This window comes from Odocoileus virginianus, chromosome 6, assembly GCF_023699985.2.
Source record: "Odocoileus virginianus isolate 20LAN1187 ecotype Illinois chromosome 6, Ovbor_1.2, whole genome shotgun sequence".
NCBI lineage: Eukaryota > Metazoa > Chordata > Mammalia > Artiodactyla > Cervidae > Odocoileus > Odocoileus virginianus.
The window spans coordinates 6,686,590-6,701,037 of record NC_069679.1 but is presented as its reverse complement, the minus strand read 5'-3'; the positions used below and the strand labels follow the sequence as shown (position 1 = coordinate 6,701,037).

The following is a 14,448-nucleotide window of genomic DNA, read 5'->3' as shown; positions in this document are numbered from 1 at the left end:
CCCTCTGGGTCTTCCCAGTGCACCAGGCCCGAGCACTTGTCTCATGCATCCCACCTGGGCTGGTGATCTGTTTCACCCTAGATAATATACATGTTTTGATGCTGTTCTCTTGAAACATCCCACCCTCGCCTTCTCCCACAGAGTCCAAAAGTCTGTTCTATACATCTGTGTCTCTTTTTCTGTTTTGCATATAGGGTTATCATTACCATCTTTCTAAATTCCATATATATGTGTTAGTATACACAGTCTAGTTTTCTAAAAAACCTGAGATCTATTTCCAAAGACTAAAGTGCACAGAGCATAAGCAACACGAACATCACAGGAGAAAGGAGGTTAGACCCAGAGGAATTCAGGAGGGCGGATGCGATGAGGAAGGTCAGTAGTGCTATGGGCCGGACCTGGGAAAGGTGGGGCAGGCATGGGTGGGCGGGACCTGGCGGAGGTCGGTCTGGTAGGCACCGCCCAGCGTGCGCGCCGATTTGGCGCCGAACGCCAAGGAATCTTCTCGCGATAGTTCGAGGGAAACGCGGTTTTTTTTCCCGCCGCGCGGGGCTCTGCGCTGTTGGCGGCCGCGGCCCGAGCGAGGTGAGAGCGGCCCGAGGGGCGAGTGAAATTACGGAGGGAAGAGACGGTCGAGGTAGTCAGGCCGGGGAGCGGGCATGCTGGGCAGTTGCAAGGAGGGAGAGGAAGCAGGCGGGCATGACTTAGACGGACGTGGGCTGATTAGGACTGCAGGGAAGGGAGGCCTGACCGGCCACGGCCTGTGCAGAGAGGAGGTCGGTGGGGGCCAGAGCTGCCGCTTTTTTACTTCGTTTACGTTCGGGTTTGCCACTCTCTAAACCAAACCTTTTAGTTGAAAGGAGCGTGTCAGATACATCTTTTACATCTCCAGCTTCTGTACCGCGATTTCTTAAACGCAGGAGGCGTCCTGTGAATGTTGAATGAATACGGTTGAAAGAGAGGCTAGACAAGGAAGCACGGAAGGGGGGAGGTTGGAGAAGAGGGATAGGATGGGAAGCTTTGTGGTTTTAAGCCTGGGTAGCAAAGGTGATGGAGTCAGTTTGGTAGGACTTCTGGCGACAGGGTCTTCTGTTTTGATAACTTTAAAGTTGGACACCAAAGACTGTGGGAATGAATGTGTATATTACGTTTCTTTGTTACCTTCACTCCTCTGCGATTCTGAGGCGTAGAGGAGGAAGTGAAGAGAGCTTCATCAGTGTCTAAAAAGAGACTGCAAGGAGCTGTCATACTCACTACCAGTTTACTGACAAGTCCCACTCCAGGCTCGACCAAGGTATACTTACTATAGTTTGTGCCTTGTCACCTCATTCATAGCTCCCTTTTGGCCTCAAAGATGTGAACCACATTTCTTCCCAGGAGGCTTAGCCAGAATGGGGCTAAGTATACTTTTTGGTGAGGTGAAGCTAGATTATTTTAGTTTAGCCAAAAGGTTCTTTTTTTTTTTTTTTTTTTGGTGTAATGGCTCTAAATAGCACTTAGTTGTGCTTAACTTCATTGAAAACAAATTTGTTACATTGTATTGTGACAGCTGTCATTATCAGCATGCGTTTAAAAAAAATCAAAATTGGTGAATTTTTGTGTAGCCGTTTTAATATTGAAGATGGTAGAAGAAAGCATTTTTGGCATATTATGCTTTATTATTTTAAGAAAGGTAAAAATGCAACTGAAACTCAAAAAAAGATTTGTACAGTGTATGGAGAAGGTGCTGTGACTGAGCATAAGTGTTAAAAGTGGTTTACAAAGTTTCATGCTGGAGATTTGCTGTACGATGCTCCATGGTCTGGTAGACCAGTGAATAAATCGAGACATTGAGAACAGTCACCGTTATACTACATGGGAGATAGCTGACATACTCAAGATATCCAAATCAAGCATTGAAAATAATTTGCACCAGCTTGGTTATGTACATCACTTTGATGTTTGGGTTCCACATAAGTTAAGTGGAAAAAACCTTCTTGACCTTATTTTTGCATGCAATTCTTTACTTAAATGTAGCAAAAAACTTCCATTTTAAAAACAATTTGTTATGGGCGATTTAAAATGGATACACTACAATAATGTGGAATGGAAGAGATCCTGGGGTAAGGGAAGTGAACCATCAACCACACCAAAGGCCTGTCTTCATCCAAAGAAGGTGATGTTGTGTATATGGTGGGATTGGAAGGAAGTCGTCTCTTAGCTCTTTCTGGAAAACCAAAGGATTGATTCCAACAAATACTGGTCCCAGTTTGTTCATTAGCTAAGTGTTGTCCTACTCTTTGCGACATCATGGACTGCGGCTTGACCAGCTTCCCTGTCCTTCAGTATCTCCCCGAGTTTGCTCAAACTTATGTCCATTGAGTCAGTGATGCCATCCAGACGTCTGATCCTTTGTTGCCCCTTCTCCTCTTGCCTTCAGTCTTTCCCAGCATCAGGGTCTTTTCCAAGGAGTTGGCTCTTTGCATCACATGGCCAAATTATTAGTTTTACCATCAGTCCATCCGATGAATATTTAGGGTAAATTCCTTTAGGATTGACTGGTTTGACCTCCTTGCAGTCCAAGGGACTCTCCAGAATCTTCTCCAGCACCGCAGTTCAAAAGCATCAATTCTTAGGTGCTCAGCCGCCTTTACGATCCAACTGTCACATCCGTACCTGAAGGCTGGAAAAACCATAGCTTTGACTATATGGACTTTTGTTGGCAAAGTGATGTCTCTGCTATTTAATACTCTGTCTAGGTTTGTCATAGTTTTTCTTCCAGGGAGCAAGTGTCTTTCAATTTCATACCTGCAGTCACCATCTACAGTGATTTTGGAGCTCAAGAAAATGAAATCTGCCAGTTTCCATATTAGACCAGCTGAAAGCCCTTAACAAAAAGCGTCTGGAATTAGTCATCAGAAAACAGAATGCAAGACCACATGTTTCTTTTCTTTCTTTTAAAAATATTTATTTATTTAAAATTCATTTATTTTTAATTGAAGGGTGATTGCTTCACCATATTGTGTTGGCCTCTTCCATACATCAACATGATCAACCACAGGTATATGTCTGTCCCCTCCCTCTCAACTCCCACCCCTCTAGGATGTTGCAGAGCCCCAGTTTGAGTTTCTGAGTCATAAAACAACCTGTTGGTTATCTGTTTTACGTATGGTAGTATATATGCTTCCATGTTTCTCTCTCAATTCATCCCACCTTCTCCTTCCTGCCCTCCTCCTTGTCTGTTAAGTTTTGTCTCTATGTCTGCATCTGCATTGCTGCCCTGCAGATAGGTGCATTACTGCCATCTTTCTAGATTCTATATATATGCATTAATATACTATAATTGTTTTCCTGTTTCTCACTTCACTGTGTATAATAGGCTCTAGATTCATCCACTTCATTAGAACTGACTCAGATGTGTCCCTTTTAATGGCTGAGTAATATTCCATTGTATATATGTATCACTGTTTCTTTTATCCATTCATCTGTTGATGGGCATCTAGGTTGTTTCCATGTCCCAATTCTTGGAAATAGTGCTGCAAAGGACATTGGGGTACATGTGCCTTTTTCAGTTTTGATTTCCTCAGAGTATATGCCAAATAGTGAGGTTGCTGTGTCATATGTCAGTTCTGCTCCCAGTTTTTTTGGGAATCATATTTTCCAAAGTGGCTGTATCAATTTACTTTTCCACCAGTCGAGCAAGAGGGTTCCCTTTTCTCCACACCCTCTCCAGTGCTTATTGTTTGTGGGTTTTTTGATGAGGGCCATTCTGACTGGTGTGAGGTGATACCTCGTTGTAGTTTCGATTTTCATTTCTCTAATAATGAGTGATGTTGAGCATCTTTTCATGTTTTTATTAGCTATCTGTATGTCTTCTTTGGAGAAATGTCTGTTTAGGTCTCTTGCCCACTTTTTGATTGGGTTGTTTGTTTTTCTGGTATCATATTTCTTTGATAATCTGGCAAAAACTGTTACAGCTTGGCTGGGAAGTTCTGATTCATCCATCAGACATTGCACCTTTGGATTTCCATTTATTTTGGTCTGTACAAAATTCTCTTGATGGAAAAAAAATCTCCATTCTCTGGAAGACTGTAAAAGGCACCTGGAACTGTTCTTTCCTCAAAAAGATAAAAAGTTTTGAGAAGATGGAATTACAAACTTGCCTTAAAAATGGCAGAAGGTAGTGGAACAACAGTGAATACGTTGTTCAATAATGTTCTTGGTGAAAATGAAAAATATATCTTCTATTTTTACTTAAAAACCAAAGAAATTTCAGTATTACCTTTAACTGCCTTTCCAATTTTGAAAATCTATGGTTGATAACTTGGTTTTGTTTTTATGTACTTGTTGTCTTGGAAATTTAGAATTGGAGAGACTTTGGAAATCATCTGGCTCTAGTAGTTTTACAGTTTCGGGGAAATTGTGAAATTCTTCATTCCTCCATCAACAATTGTTTTTCATTATTTTTGTTTTTTAGTGGTCCATCGCAGTTATTAACCCTCCTGCTAGGTGGAAATTGCAAGGGTCAAGTATCATTGCCATCAGAACTCTCCCTGTCCAAACTCAGGAACTGAACAGATTCAGATAACTTTCTGAGATATCTTTCTTTCATGAACTCTCATGTTATCCAAAACTCAGGAATCTGATAGATTGGGATAAAGCATTATACCACCCATGACCTGAACTTAGTAAAAGTAACTCTCAATATCTGAATTCAGGAAAAAACATGGATTTGGATAGTGAGGATTCTTGGGCTACTTGTTCTGGCAGTGAAATGAGAAAGATCAGTTGGTCACTTCAGTTCTCCTCTCTGGGACCAACACTTTGTCCGCTTCCTCCAGGGTTCCAGCCTTGCCCTCCAAGAGTCCCTTCCCTGTCCATTTCCCTCTTGGCCATATTTGCAGTCAAATGCTCTTCCACTGAGCTATACCCCCTCTCTTGGCCATATTTGAAGTAGGTGTTGGGAGGTGTGCTCTCCTTTGGGACTGTAGAGCTGCCCAGGTTTTCTGCTAGTTCAAGTTGAAGGGCCAAGATCAAGAACTGTTTCTCCAACACCAGCTGTGTATCAGCTCTGGGGCTACGTAGAGGAGACCAGAGACCCACCTTGTCATTGCCCTTTTGGAGCTACAGTCTCCTATGGGAGACAGACATTTATCAAACAACGACACAAATAGAACCTAATATTCGGTCTGCATAGTGCTATGAAACTACTACTTGACAGTTTGAATGCTGATTATAGAGGATTTAATTTAGGAAAATTGGGGAAGATTTTTCTGATTTGACAGTTGAGATCTGAAAGGGATGGGGAGTCAGAGAAGAGCCTTTGTAAAGGTCTGAGGGATAGACATAGTATAGAGAATGGTGTGAAGTCTGTAGAGAAGTAGGAAGGTGCTAAACCCTGCAGGGCCTTAGAGTTTTGTCATTAACCTAAGAGCAGCAGAAAGTTGAAGTGTTTAAGCCTGGTGGTGATGTGACTAGCTTGACGTTTCCAGAGGTTAGTTAAGCTGTAATAGGAAGAATGGAGTGAAAGGGCAAAATGAATAGGAGTAATGGAATAATCCAATAAATGTTAGGAAGTAGTTGTGGAAATAGAAATGGCGGGCTCAAGGAATAATCTGGAAGTAAATGGACAGGGTAAGTAGGATAGGGGAATGAAGTATTAAGGGTGACTTGCAGGTTTCTGACCTGTGTAGCTGGATTGGTGTCATTTACTGAATGGGGAAAATTTAGAAGATTGGTTTTATACATGTTAAGTTATAGATGCCTTTGAAAAATTTTAGAGCTGTAGAATGAGAAGTCGGGATTTAGGACTCAGATTTGATGCTTGTGTAGAAATAAAAAATTAGTGACTCATCTATAAATTAGAGTCATGTGCATAACTGAGTGAAGAGGGCCTCGGATGAAATCTTGGATACTTATTAACCAGGTTAGAGGAAGATAAATTCTCAGGAATTTAGGAGGCATGTCCAGGAAGGGAGGAAAACCAGCTGAGTACTGTGTTTCAGAAGTCAACAAAAATACTTTTCCAGCAAAAGGAACTGATCAAAAGTGTCAGATGTTTCTGAGAGGGCAAGTGAGATGGTATGAAAAGCATTCTTTCAAGTTACCAATCAAAAATTATTTCCATTTCAAAGGAAACTTTACTAGAAAGCTAATATATAAACAGTATTTTTATTTTTTTCCTTTTTTGGCCCCACTGCACAGCTTATGGGATCTTAGTTCCCAGGGCAGGGATTGAACCCAGGCCCCCGGCAGTGAGAGCACAGAGCCCTAACCACTGAACCACCCGGGAATTCCCAGTAATAATTTTAAAAAGCTCTGGTTGGAGTGGAAGTGAGGTTCTTATACCCTGCCTGTTTTACCCCATTTGGACCACAGTTTGAAACCTTCTGAAAAGTTAAAATCATTTTATAATGGGAAAACTCAACAGTTAAGGTAAAATGTTTTGCTCAAACCCATAGTTATTTAGTGGTAGGCTGTCCATTAGAACTCAGTTCTTCCAGTTTCTAACTTAGGTTCTTTTTGCTGTAACTGTTATATTCTCCACTTTGTTTCACGATGTGTGAGTTTGAAAATTGGTTTAACTGACTGAACAACATGCATTTTGCTGCAAGTGGAACTTAACTGTGCAATAGAAAAACTGCTTGGATGAATAAACATTTTACTTTTTTTTCCCCCTAGAGGAAAAGATGCTAGAACCACAGGAGAATGGCTTGATTGACATACCAGATTATGAGCATATTGAAGATGAAACTTTTCCTCCGTTCCCGCCTCCAGCCTCTCCAGAGAGAGAAGATGGTGAAGGCGCTGAACCTGAAGAAGGTCCATGACACTAAAGTGGTGTCCATGTTCAGCTATCCCTCTGTCAGCTTACAAAATGACACATTTTATAAGTGAGGCTTAAATAAGTAATATTAAGTCTTGATATGTTTCACCAGAGTCAGGGAGAGGAGCGTCTGTTCCTGTACCTCCGAAGAGAACCGTTAAAAGGAATATACCCAAGCTGAATGCTGAGAGGTACATTTACTGTTTCTTTAAACACTTCTACTTGTCTTTCCATCATCTTTTCCCTCTTACGTTACAAGCTTTTGGTTGGGATGGTTTTGGGATCAGATACTTCTAAAGGCATTTTTTTCAGTTTAACAGATAACATTTTTTTTCTTATGGTCTTGCTTTGGCCTTGATGGCTTTAGAAAACTTGAAATTTAAAAATACTTCTATTCACAGATTAATTTCAGAGAGAGGGCTCCCAGCATTAAGACATGTGTTTGAGAAGGCAAAATTCAAAGGTAAAGGTCATGAGGTAAGAAATGTCTGATTTGTATTTTAGACCTTTGTTTCTTAAAATATTGGTAAGACTGTGTGCCCATTATCATGTTCTCAGGAATCTTAGAATGTTTCACAGATCCTGTCATTCATCATCATATCTTTAGAAACTGATAACGTGGAAAGGACATTGAAGACATTTAGGAACTGTCAGTCTCTGCACAAGTGAACATTTAAAAATTTCCTTTGCATCATGTAGAATGTAGATAGAATTTTTTTGCAGATGATATCTTTGTAGAGCTTTGTAATAATTTATGAAGGATTTTCAAATATGTTCTTAAATTATCAACCTCTGGGGTAGGTGTTGGTCCCATTATGTAGTGAAGGAAACTGAGTTTTAGTTTTAAGCTTCCACTGCCAGTGGTTAAGAGCAGACCCTTGGCTTTTGTTTCATGGACCAGCTAGAGGAACATTAATACAACATGAGCATGATTTTGGTGTAGCATTTAGGAGAGTTGGAAAGAGGGAAGTGACCAGAGGCCGACTATTCAGAGGCTGTTTCACTCCCAGGGGAACGAAGTGCAATAGCCTAGATCGGATATTAATAACAGCAGGGGGATGAACAACATATAATACTTGGAGGTGATTGGGAGGTACAGAAGTAAAAGTTAATCCCCAAATTTTAAACCTAGGAGGCTGAAAAGCCTGTATTACATTTTCTTAGTTTCAGTGGACGATAAGGAAGAATATAAGCCTGTGTTCTGTTTTGCCACAAAACTAAACCTAAGTCGAGATATTTTAAAACCATGCCCAGCTCAGTTAATTCATTGCTCTTATCGGAATTTTCAGGTAGTAATGATAAACTGGTGCCTGAATTTGTGACATCTTCATCATTTTCATAAGTACTTTGTTAAGATAAATAAACTTATACGAAGAGTGAATATTTTGTACTCCTTCACTGGGTGAGGGTGGACTCTTGAGTCTGTCTAGTCTCCTCTACTTTGCCTTTGAAAATTCTTACTGTGTTCTCACAAAGCTGCATCACTGATGCCTTTTTTCCGGGTATGATTTGGGACTTTACACTGTATTTAGGTTTGTCTCTTCTCTGTCCCTTGGGTCTAACATGACATTGTGAGGTGGCTGATCAACAACTGGAAGATGGTCATAGGTGGTTGAGTCTTTAAAAGAACTTTTATCTTTATCAGAATGAGAATGATAAGACATTATGTTCTCAGTATTATATACTGAGTTATTGGTAGAGTTGATTGTTTTAACCATGAGCTTCTTACGGTTCAAATACCTCCAAGATCAAATACCACCATCACAATAACAGTGGACATTTGTGGGCTTGCTTTGTGTCAGGCACTTTTCTTGTATTACTTAATTCTTCTAACAACCCTATGAAGTGTGTATAATCTCATTTTATTCATGAAGAAAAATTACACAGGTAAAGTGATTTGTTTAAAGTCACACAGCTATTAAGTGGTAGAATTTAGATTTGAATCTATGCAGTCTGATCCAGAGCTTTTAACCACTCTCCTATTTTAAAATTCTGTAAGAAAAAAAAATTTATAGTAAAATCAGGGATTTGGAACTTTTTTCATTTATTACTGTGGTTTATTAAATTTTGTTTTTCATTAGAATTTCTTTTAATGTTAAATTGAAGTTTCAAATGTAGAGAGGTACTGTGATCTGAGAATGTTTGCACTGTCTTACTAGTCTTCAGCACTTTGCCCTTGGAGTTTCTGAGTATATTTTCACAGAGCTGATTCTCAGTGCTTTCTTCTCTGTATCAGATTTTTAGGGTCCTCTCAGTTTGTATAGTTATTTCTAAAAGATAACCTTGTCATATTTTATTAAATTTATTTTCAAGTATTACTTTATAGTCCTGAAAAGACACATGATTATCTTTTAACTTTTAGTAAGTTTTCATACTAGGTTTCTGTTTTCCTCTGATTTTTAAAGCCTACTGCAGGTTTTAAACCTACTGCAATCCTCTAAGCCCTTAATACATACTTTTCTTCTTAAAGTTTCTTGTAAAAGTTTATTAACCTTATAGATATAGAGGGACACCAGTGACTTTGGTACTACTGTTCAATTCTGAAATGTGCTGACAAGATCACTTGTGAGAATGAATCTTCTATTTAGCACTTTTATTTTTATGTGCCAGGCTGAGGACTTGAAGACCCTAATCAGACACATGGAGCACTGGGCACATAGACTCTTTCCTAAACTGAAATTTGAAGATTTTATTGACAGAGTTGAATATCTGGGAAATAAAAAGGAAGTTCAGGTAGGTGTTGAGATTATTATGAATATCATTCACAATGCTAAATTGTATAAGGATATATTTAGTTGAGGCTAAGTAGCTCTTTGGGGTCTTCATTTTGCAGTCTTAGTAGAGAGGAGGAGAGTTAATAGTAGTTACTTGAGCAACTTTTTTTGAAACTAAGAGTAAAATCAGTGACCACTTTCTCCCAAATCTAAGTGAAAAATGTAAAAAATGTCTTTTATTTTCAGACCTGTTTAAAAAGAATTCGACTTGATCTCCCTATTTTACATGAAGATTTTGTTAGCAATAATGGTAAGAATATAGGTTTATGTACTTGATAAAGTTTGCTTTTACAAATGGATCTAGTTGGGGTCGGCAGTGTTACAGGACTGACTTCTTAGTCTATTTCGAGTATATAATTACAATATAGTAAATAGGAATGAATTAAGGTGCTTTGATATATCTGGAATACACAGTGGTAAGAGATGTAAAAATATCTTTACATGTTCACAAAGAGCATGAGTTTTTGTGAACTGTGGGTCATGACCCATTGATCTTTTGTAGTGCTGGTTAATAAAAATATATGAAAAGATACAGTGTTCATATACATGCCCATTATAAAAAAGTGGTTCTGGGAAATTAGAATAATTTGATGTTGGACTACTTCACATTTCACACAAGAGTACAGATCTTGTGTATATGACTTTATTTAGACCTTTGTGACTGTTCCTGGTATTGATTGCATTTGTTAGTTGTACAGTGCAACCATAGGCAGTCACATACATCAAAACATATGGTTCCTGCCGACAGGGTCTGTATAGTTATCAGATTTTCTGTGCGATGGCTCCATACATGTTTACTTTTGTTTTTAAAATTTTTAATAGATGTAGTAGAAAATACAGGCTCCATATAGAATACCCAAAAGTTATTTATAAATTGCTTTTGAAGGTGTAAAAGATTGTGATTTAAATAATCCAAGGCTTAATTATTTGGTAAGAATTTATGGTATGAGATGCTGGCGTGGGATTTGATATGTGACAGGAATCAGTTGTTAGACTCTGAATCCCACAGCATGCCCTACTGGCTTAGTTAGCTTATCCATTCAGCTTTTTGAGCTGCGTACAATGTGCTCATGGGCTTCCTTGGTGGCTCAGTGGTAAAGAATCTGCCTGCCAAAGCAGGAGACATGGGTTGGGAAGATCCCTTGGAGAAGGAAATGGCAACCCACACCACTATTCTTGCTTGGGAAATCCCATGGACAGAGGAATCTGGTGAGCTATGGTCCATGGGGTCACGAAAGAGTTAGACATAGTGACTAAACAACAACAACACTGTACAATATATATATCCTCCCCCCACCCCAGGAAAGGAGAGTAAATGTAAATTCATATTTCAAATGGTTGTCTTGGTGATACGAATTTTTTTCCCCACTTGTCAGATCTGATGAGTTATCTTTTTTTTTTTAACTCCATGATGTGAATGATACAAAGAGAAGGTGAAGTGTCAGCTTTGCCATCTTCTTACTTCTTGCTTATACTTCTGTTATCTTCTACCTACAGATGTTCTGTTATTTTGCAAAAACCTTTTAAAGTTACCACTTGTGCATTTTGTTAGGGTTGTTTTGGTTAAAATAGATAGTATTTCAGTTTGCTTAACTGGGTCATCAGAATATCAGCTATATGTCTTAATATGCTGAATTTAAAAAATGAAGACTCAACTCCACCCTGCCTTGAAGGTAGCTTAGGATAAGTGATAGGTTGTCACTGCCAGTTCTTCTTCTAAATGTAAGTTAGAAGAAGAAATATAAATTTTTCTTAATTACTAAATGAAATATAAAGGGAAAATTTAGTATTTACTTTTCATACCCTTGTGGATCATTTTAGGAACATCCTACTTTGAATAACTGGTGTACAGGGCTTTAAGAATTTATTAAGACTAATAATGTAGAGAGCACTTAATTTAAAAAAAAATTAGCTTGGGAATATGTCCACAGATCTCTAAATTTCTTTTTCCTTTTTCACTTTGTGTCTTGGTTTTACTCTATAAAAATAGCCTATATAAAATAATTACTGTATATCATACAAACAATGTAGCAAGCTGGTAAAATGTTTTTAATGTAAAACAGGGCTATGCGTTGGATTCTTTAAGTTCTTTTATTAACAACTACAAACTTTTGCTGTTAATGCATATTTTAAAACTAGTATCCCATTTGACTTAAAATAAGTTTAAATATTCCTTCTACTTGTTTGACTCAAGCATGTCAAGCATCTGACATTCTCATACCTCACAAATTGTTTCTTCACGTCTGGTACCTTGTTGTTTTAAATTGGTTTTCAGTCAATAGCTGCAGAAACTCTTTTTTCTAACTAGTTTAACACTACAGATACACTTTTTCTTTTCTACTGCAGATGAAGTAGAGGAAAATAATGGCCATGATGTAACTGCTACTGAATTAGATCCCTTTCTGACAAACTCACATGAAAGTGTAGAGTTTGCTTCTGAGTCAAGTAGAAGCCTAACAGAAGAAGAACAACAAAGAATTGAGAGAAATAGACAACTGGCCTTGGAAAGAAGACAGGCAAAGCTACTGAGTAACAGTCAGTCCCTAGGAAACGGTAAATTTTATGCTGCATTTTATGTGCTACCATTCATATATCAAGGGCATGTTACAAATTTTAACTTCTTCGCTATTCCTCCAAATAAAATACCTCGAAAAATAGAAAAATATGGTATAGTATATTAAATTTATGTATATTTGAGAGAGAGAGTGAGCGAGAGACCTAGTTGGAATCCACGAAGAATACAAGTTCAAGATAGTTTTCTGGGTAGCTGAGCATTTGTTAAAAAGTTATTCTAATAATCACTTAAAATTGATTCTGGATCTTTCAAAAACATATTCTTCCCTGACTCCCTAAAGCATGTGACATATAATTTTATCTTAATGATCATAATTAAAATAATAACTGCTTTGTTATTAACATATAAAATATAATATAAAATACTCTGCACCCATTGAGGACTTTAGAGCCATTTGCTGTGACATGAATAGGTCCCCAAATGCTTTTTATTGCATTGTGTCACTTCTGTTGTGAGCTGTCATATTTGCTTTCTTATTGATTCCCTTATCTTTTAAAACTGCCTTAAAATTTGCTGATTTAAAACAGACTGTGGGTTTGGAAACTGGATAATCAGGTTTGGTAAAGCTGTATTTAAAAAATAATTGCAAATTGCTTTTGAATAAAGCACACCTAACCACATTTATCTTTGTCAGTTTCCAATCCAGTTTTTCCTTTTGAATTGGGAAAATAAGAATTATAGTAGTGAAGATACCATGTTATAAAACAAGTTTCACCCAAAATAATGAAATTCTCAAGTGAAAATTATTCAGTAGTATTTTAAGTTTTTTTCCAGTTAGAATGAATTTAATTTTTAACCTGACAAATGGATGTTTTATACTACTTTGTGAAAAATACATGAAGATAGAACTGTTGTTGATGGCAGTTCTTCCTTGCTGTCATTATCAAAGTTTACCTGGCAAAAAGTATTTTAAGGCACATCTTCTATTTATAATATATGACTTAAAATTTTCTGAGTAGAAATGAGTACCTTAAATAGTTTTTATTATAGATCACTTATATATCTCATAAGAACATTTGACTTTTAAAAAACCTATCTAGTAATTGTAATATTTGAATGGGAACAGTTGTATTTGGCTATGATTCAAAAGTTTGAGTTCGACTTGCATTTTTAATGAATTTTATAATAATACATGTATAGAAATGGCTTTATTTGGAAGAAAGGGATCATAATTAACATTAAAATGATCATAGATTTCATTTTTATTGATTTAGACTCGTGAAGAAGTTTGTACTAGGTAAGATTGGATCCGGTGTTTGTAATGAGTAATAATGGTTTCTCTTGCAGACTTGTTGGTGAACACGCCCAGCACACAGCCACCTGAAGAGGGTAGTACAGGTGAGGAGCAAAAGGAGGAAGAATCAAATGGATTTAACAAAGACCTTCTAGATAGTCCACGTAATGATGGTGCTGCCAGTACTGTAAATGAAGAGGAGGAATTAAAAGTCGAGAAAACGCAACTGGACCAATCCTTTTAAAATTTACAGTAGTTACTTAGGCTTCATCTAGAAATATTCCTGAAGTTGGATAGGCCTCAAATGAGAAAATCTGTTAAGCTGCTATCTTCCAAATTTGAGATGACTGTGCAGTGCATTTTGTCTGCTTTGAATAAAAATCTTTATGTAGTAGAAACTTTATGTAGAAACTTTCAGATTCTTGTTTAAAATCTGGTATTATTTTAATTATGCTATTTGCTCAGTTGTGTCTGACTGTGACCCCATTGTAGCCCACCAGGTTCTTCTGTCCATAGGATTTTCCAGGCAGGAATAACTGGAGTGGGTTGCCATTTCCTCCTCCAGGGGATCTCGACCCAGGGATCAAACCTGCATCTCCAGTGTCTCCTGTATTACAGGCGGATTCTTTAGTGCTGAGCCACTGGGGAAGCCTTATTTATAATTATACTTGTTTCTTACTAACTTTTGTTGTCTGTTTTTCTCCTTAGTGTTTATTTGTATATAAGTATGACCTTATAAAAATGATTGTTAATAAGTAGCTTTTGCTGCTTGTGTTCCATTGAATGCTCTGTTTTTACTAAATTGGGTGGTGTTTTAAAATGTAAATATGTATAATAAATACTAATGTTCTTTTTTTTTTTTTAATAAAAATCTCACAAAGTATCCCTAGAGGCTTTATAAAAGTTTCTTACTGCTCTTTAGTGCTACACTATATACTTATGGTAAAATGTTTACACTTGCTATATATGTGTTTACATGTCTTTTGAGAAGTCACTTTAATACTTTCAAAGGGTCGATGAAAAGCTGATGTATTGCCTGGCATGCATAGGTCCTGCTGCT

General features: G+C 37.6%; 1 protein-coding gene and 1 non-coding gene across 5 annotated transcripts; both read left to right on the top strand.

The window, feature by feature from the left end:
* The first annotated feature begins 503 nt into the window (after nucleotides 1-503).
* TIPIN (TIMELESS interacting protein) lies at nucleotides 504-14,271 on the top strand. Of its 4 annotated transcripts, none has more exons than XM_020876834.2 (8): nucleotides 504-585; nucleotides 6,661-6,801; nucleotides 6,918-6,996; nucleotides 7,207-7,282; nucleotides 9,416-9,538; nucleotides 9,766-9,829; nucleotides 11,926-12,132; nucleotides 13,442-14,271. In XM_020876834.2, the coding sequence occupies exons 2-8, from the start codon at nucleotides 6,669-6,671 to the stop codon at nucleotides 13,630-13,632; spliced, it is 873 nt and encodes a 290-aa protein (XP_020732493.2). In that variant the 5' UTR covers nucleotides 504-585; nucleotides 6,661-6,668; the 3' UTR covers nucleotides 13,633-14,271. The 4 variants fall into 4 exon arrangements, with proteins under 4 accessions (XP_020732493.2, XP_020732494.2, XP_070324771.1 ...); XM_020876835.2 differs by having other exon boundaries at nucleotides 560-637; XM_070468670.1 differs by lacking the exon at nucleotides 504-585 and adding an exon at nucleotides 798-1,294.
* LOC139035797 (small Cajal body-specific RNA 14) lies at nucleotides 10,237-10,372 on the top strand. Its single transcript, XR_011488508.1, has one exon. It is a non-coding gene; the product is annotated as a small Cajal body-specific RNA 14 (non-coding RNA).
* Nucleotides 14,272-14,448: the final 177 nt, after the last annotated feature.

Excerpts from the sequence above, each read along its gene's own strand:
- TIPIN (XM_020876834.2), top strand. The coding sequence starts at position 6,669 with ATGCTAGAACCACAGGAGAATGGCTTGATTGACATACCAGATTATGAG. Across the intron at positions 6,802-6,917 it reads AGGCGCTGAACCTGAAGAAG|AGTCAGGGAGAGGAGCGTCT; the intron begins GTCCATGACACT and ends ATGTTTCACCAG. Across the intron at positions 6,997-7,206 it reads CCCAAGCTGAATGCTGAGAG|ATTAATTTCAGAGAGAGGGC; the intron begins GTACATTTACTG and ends TTCTATTCACAG.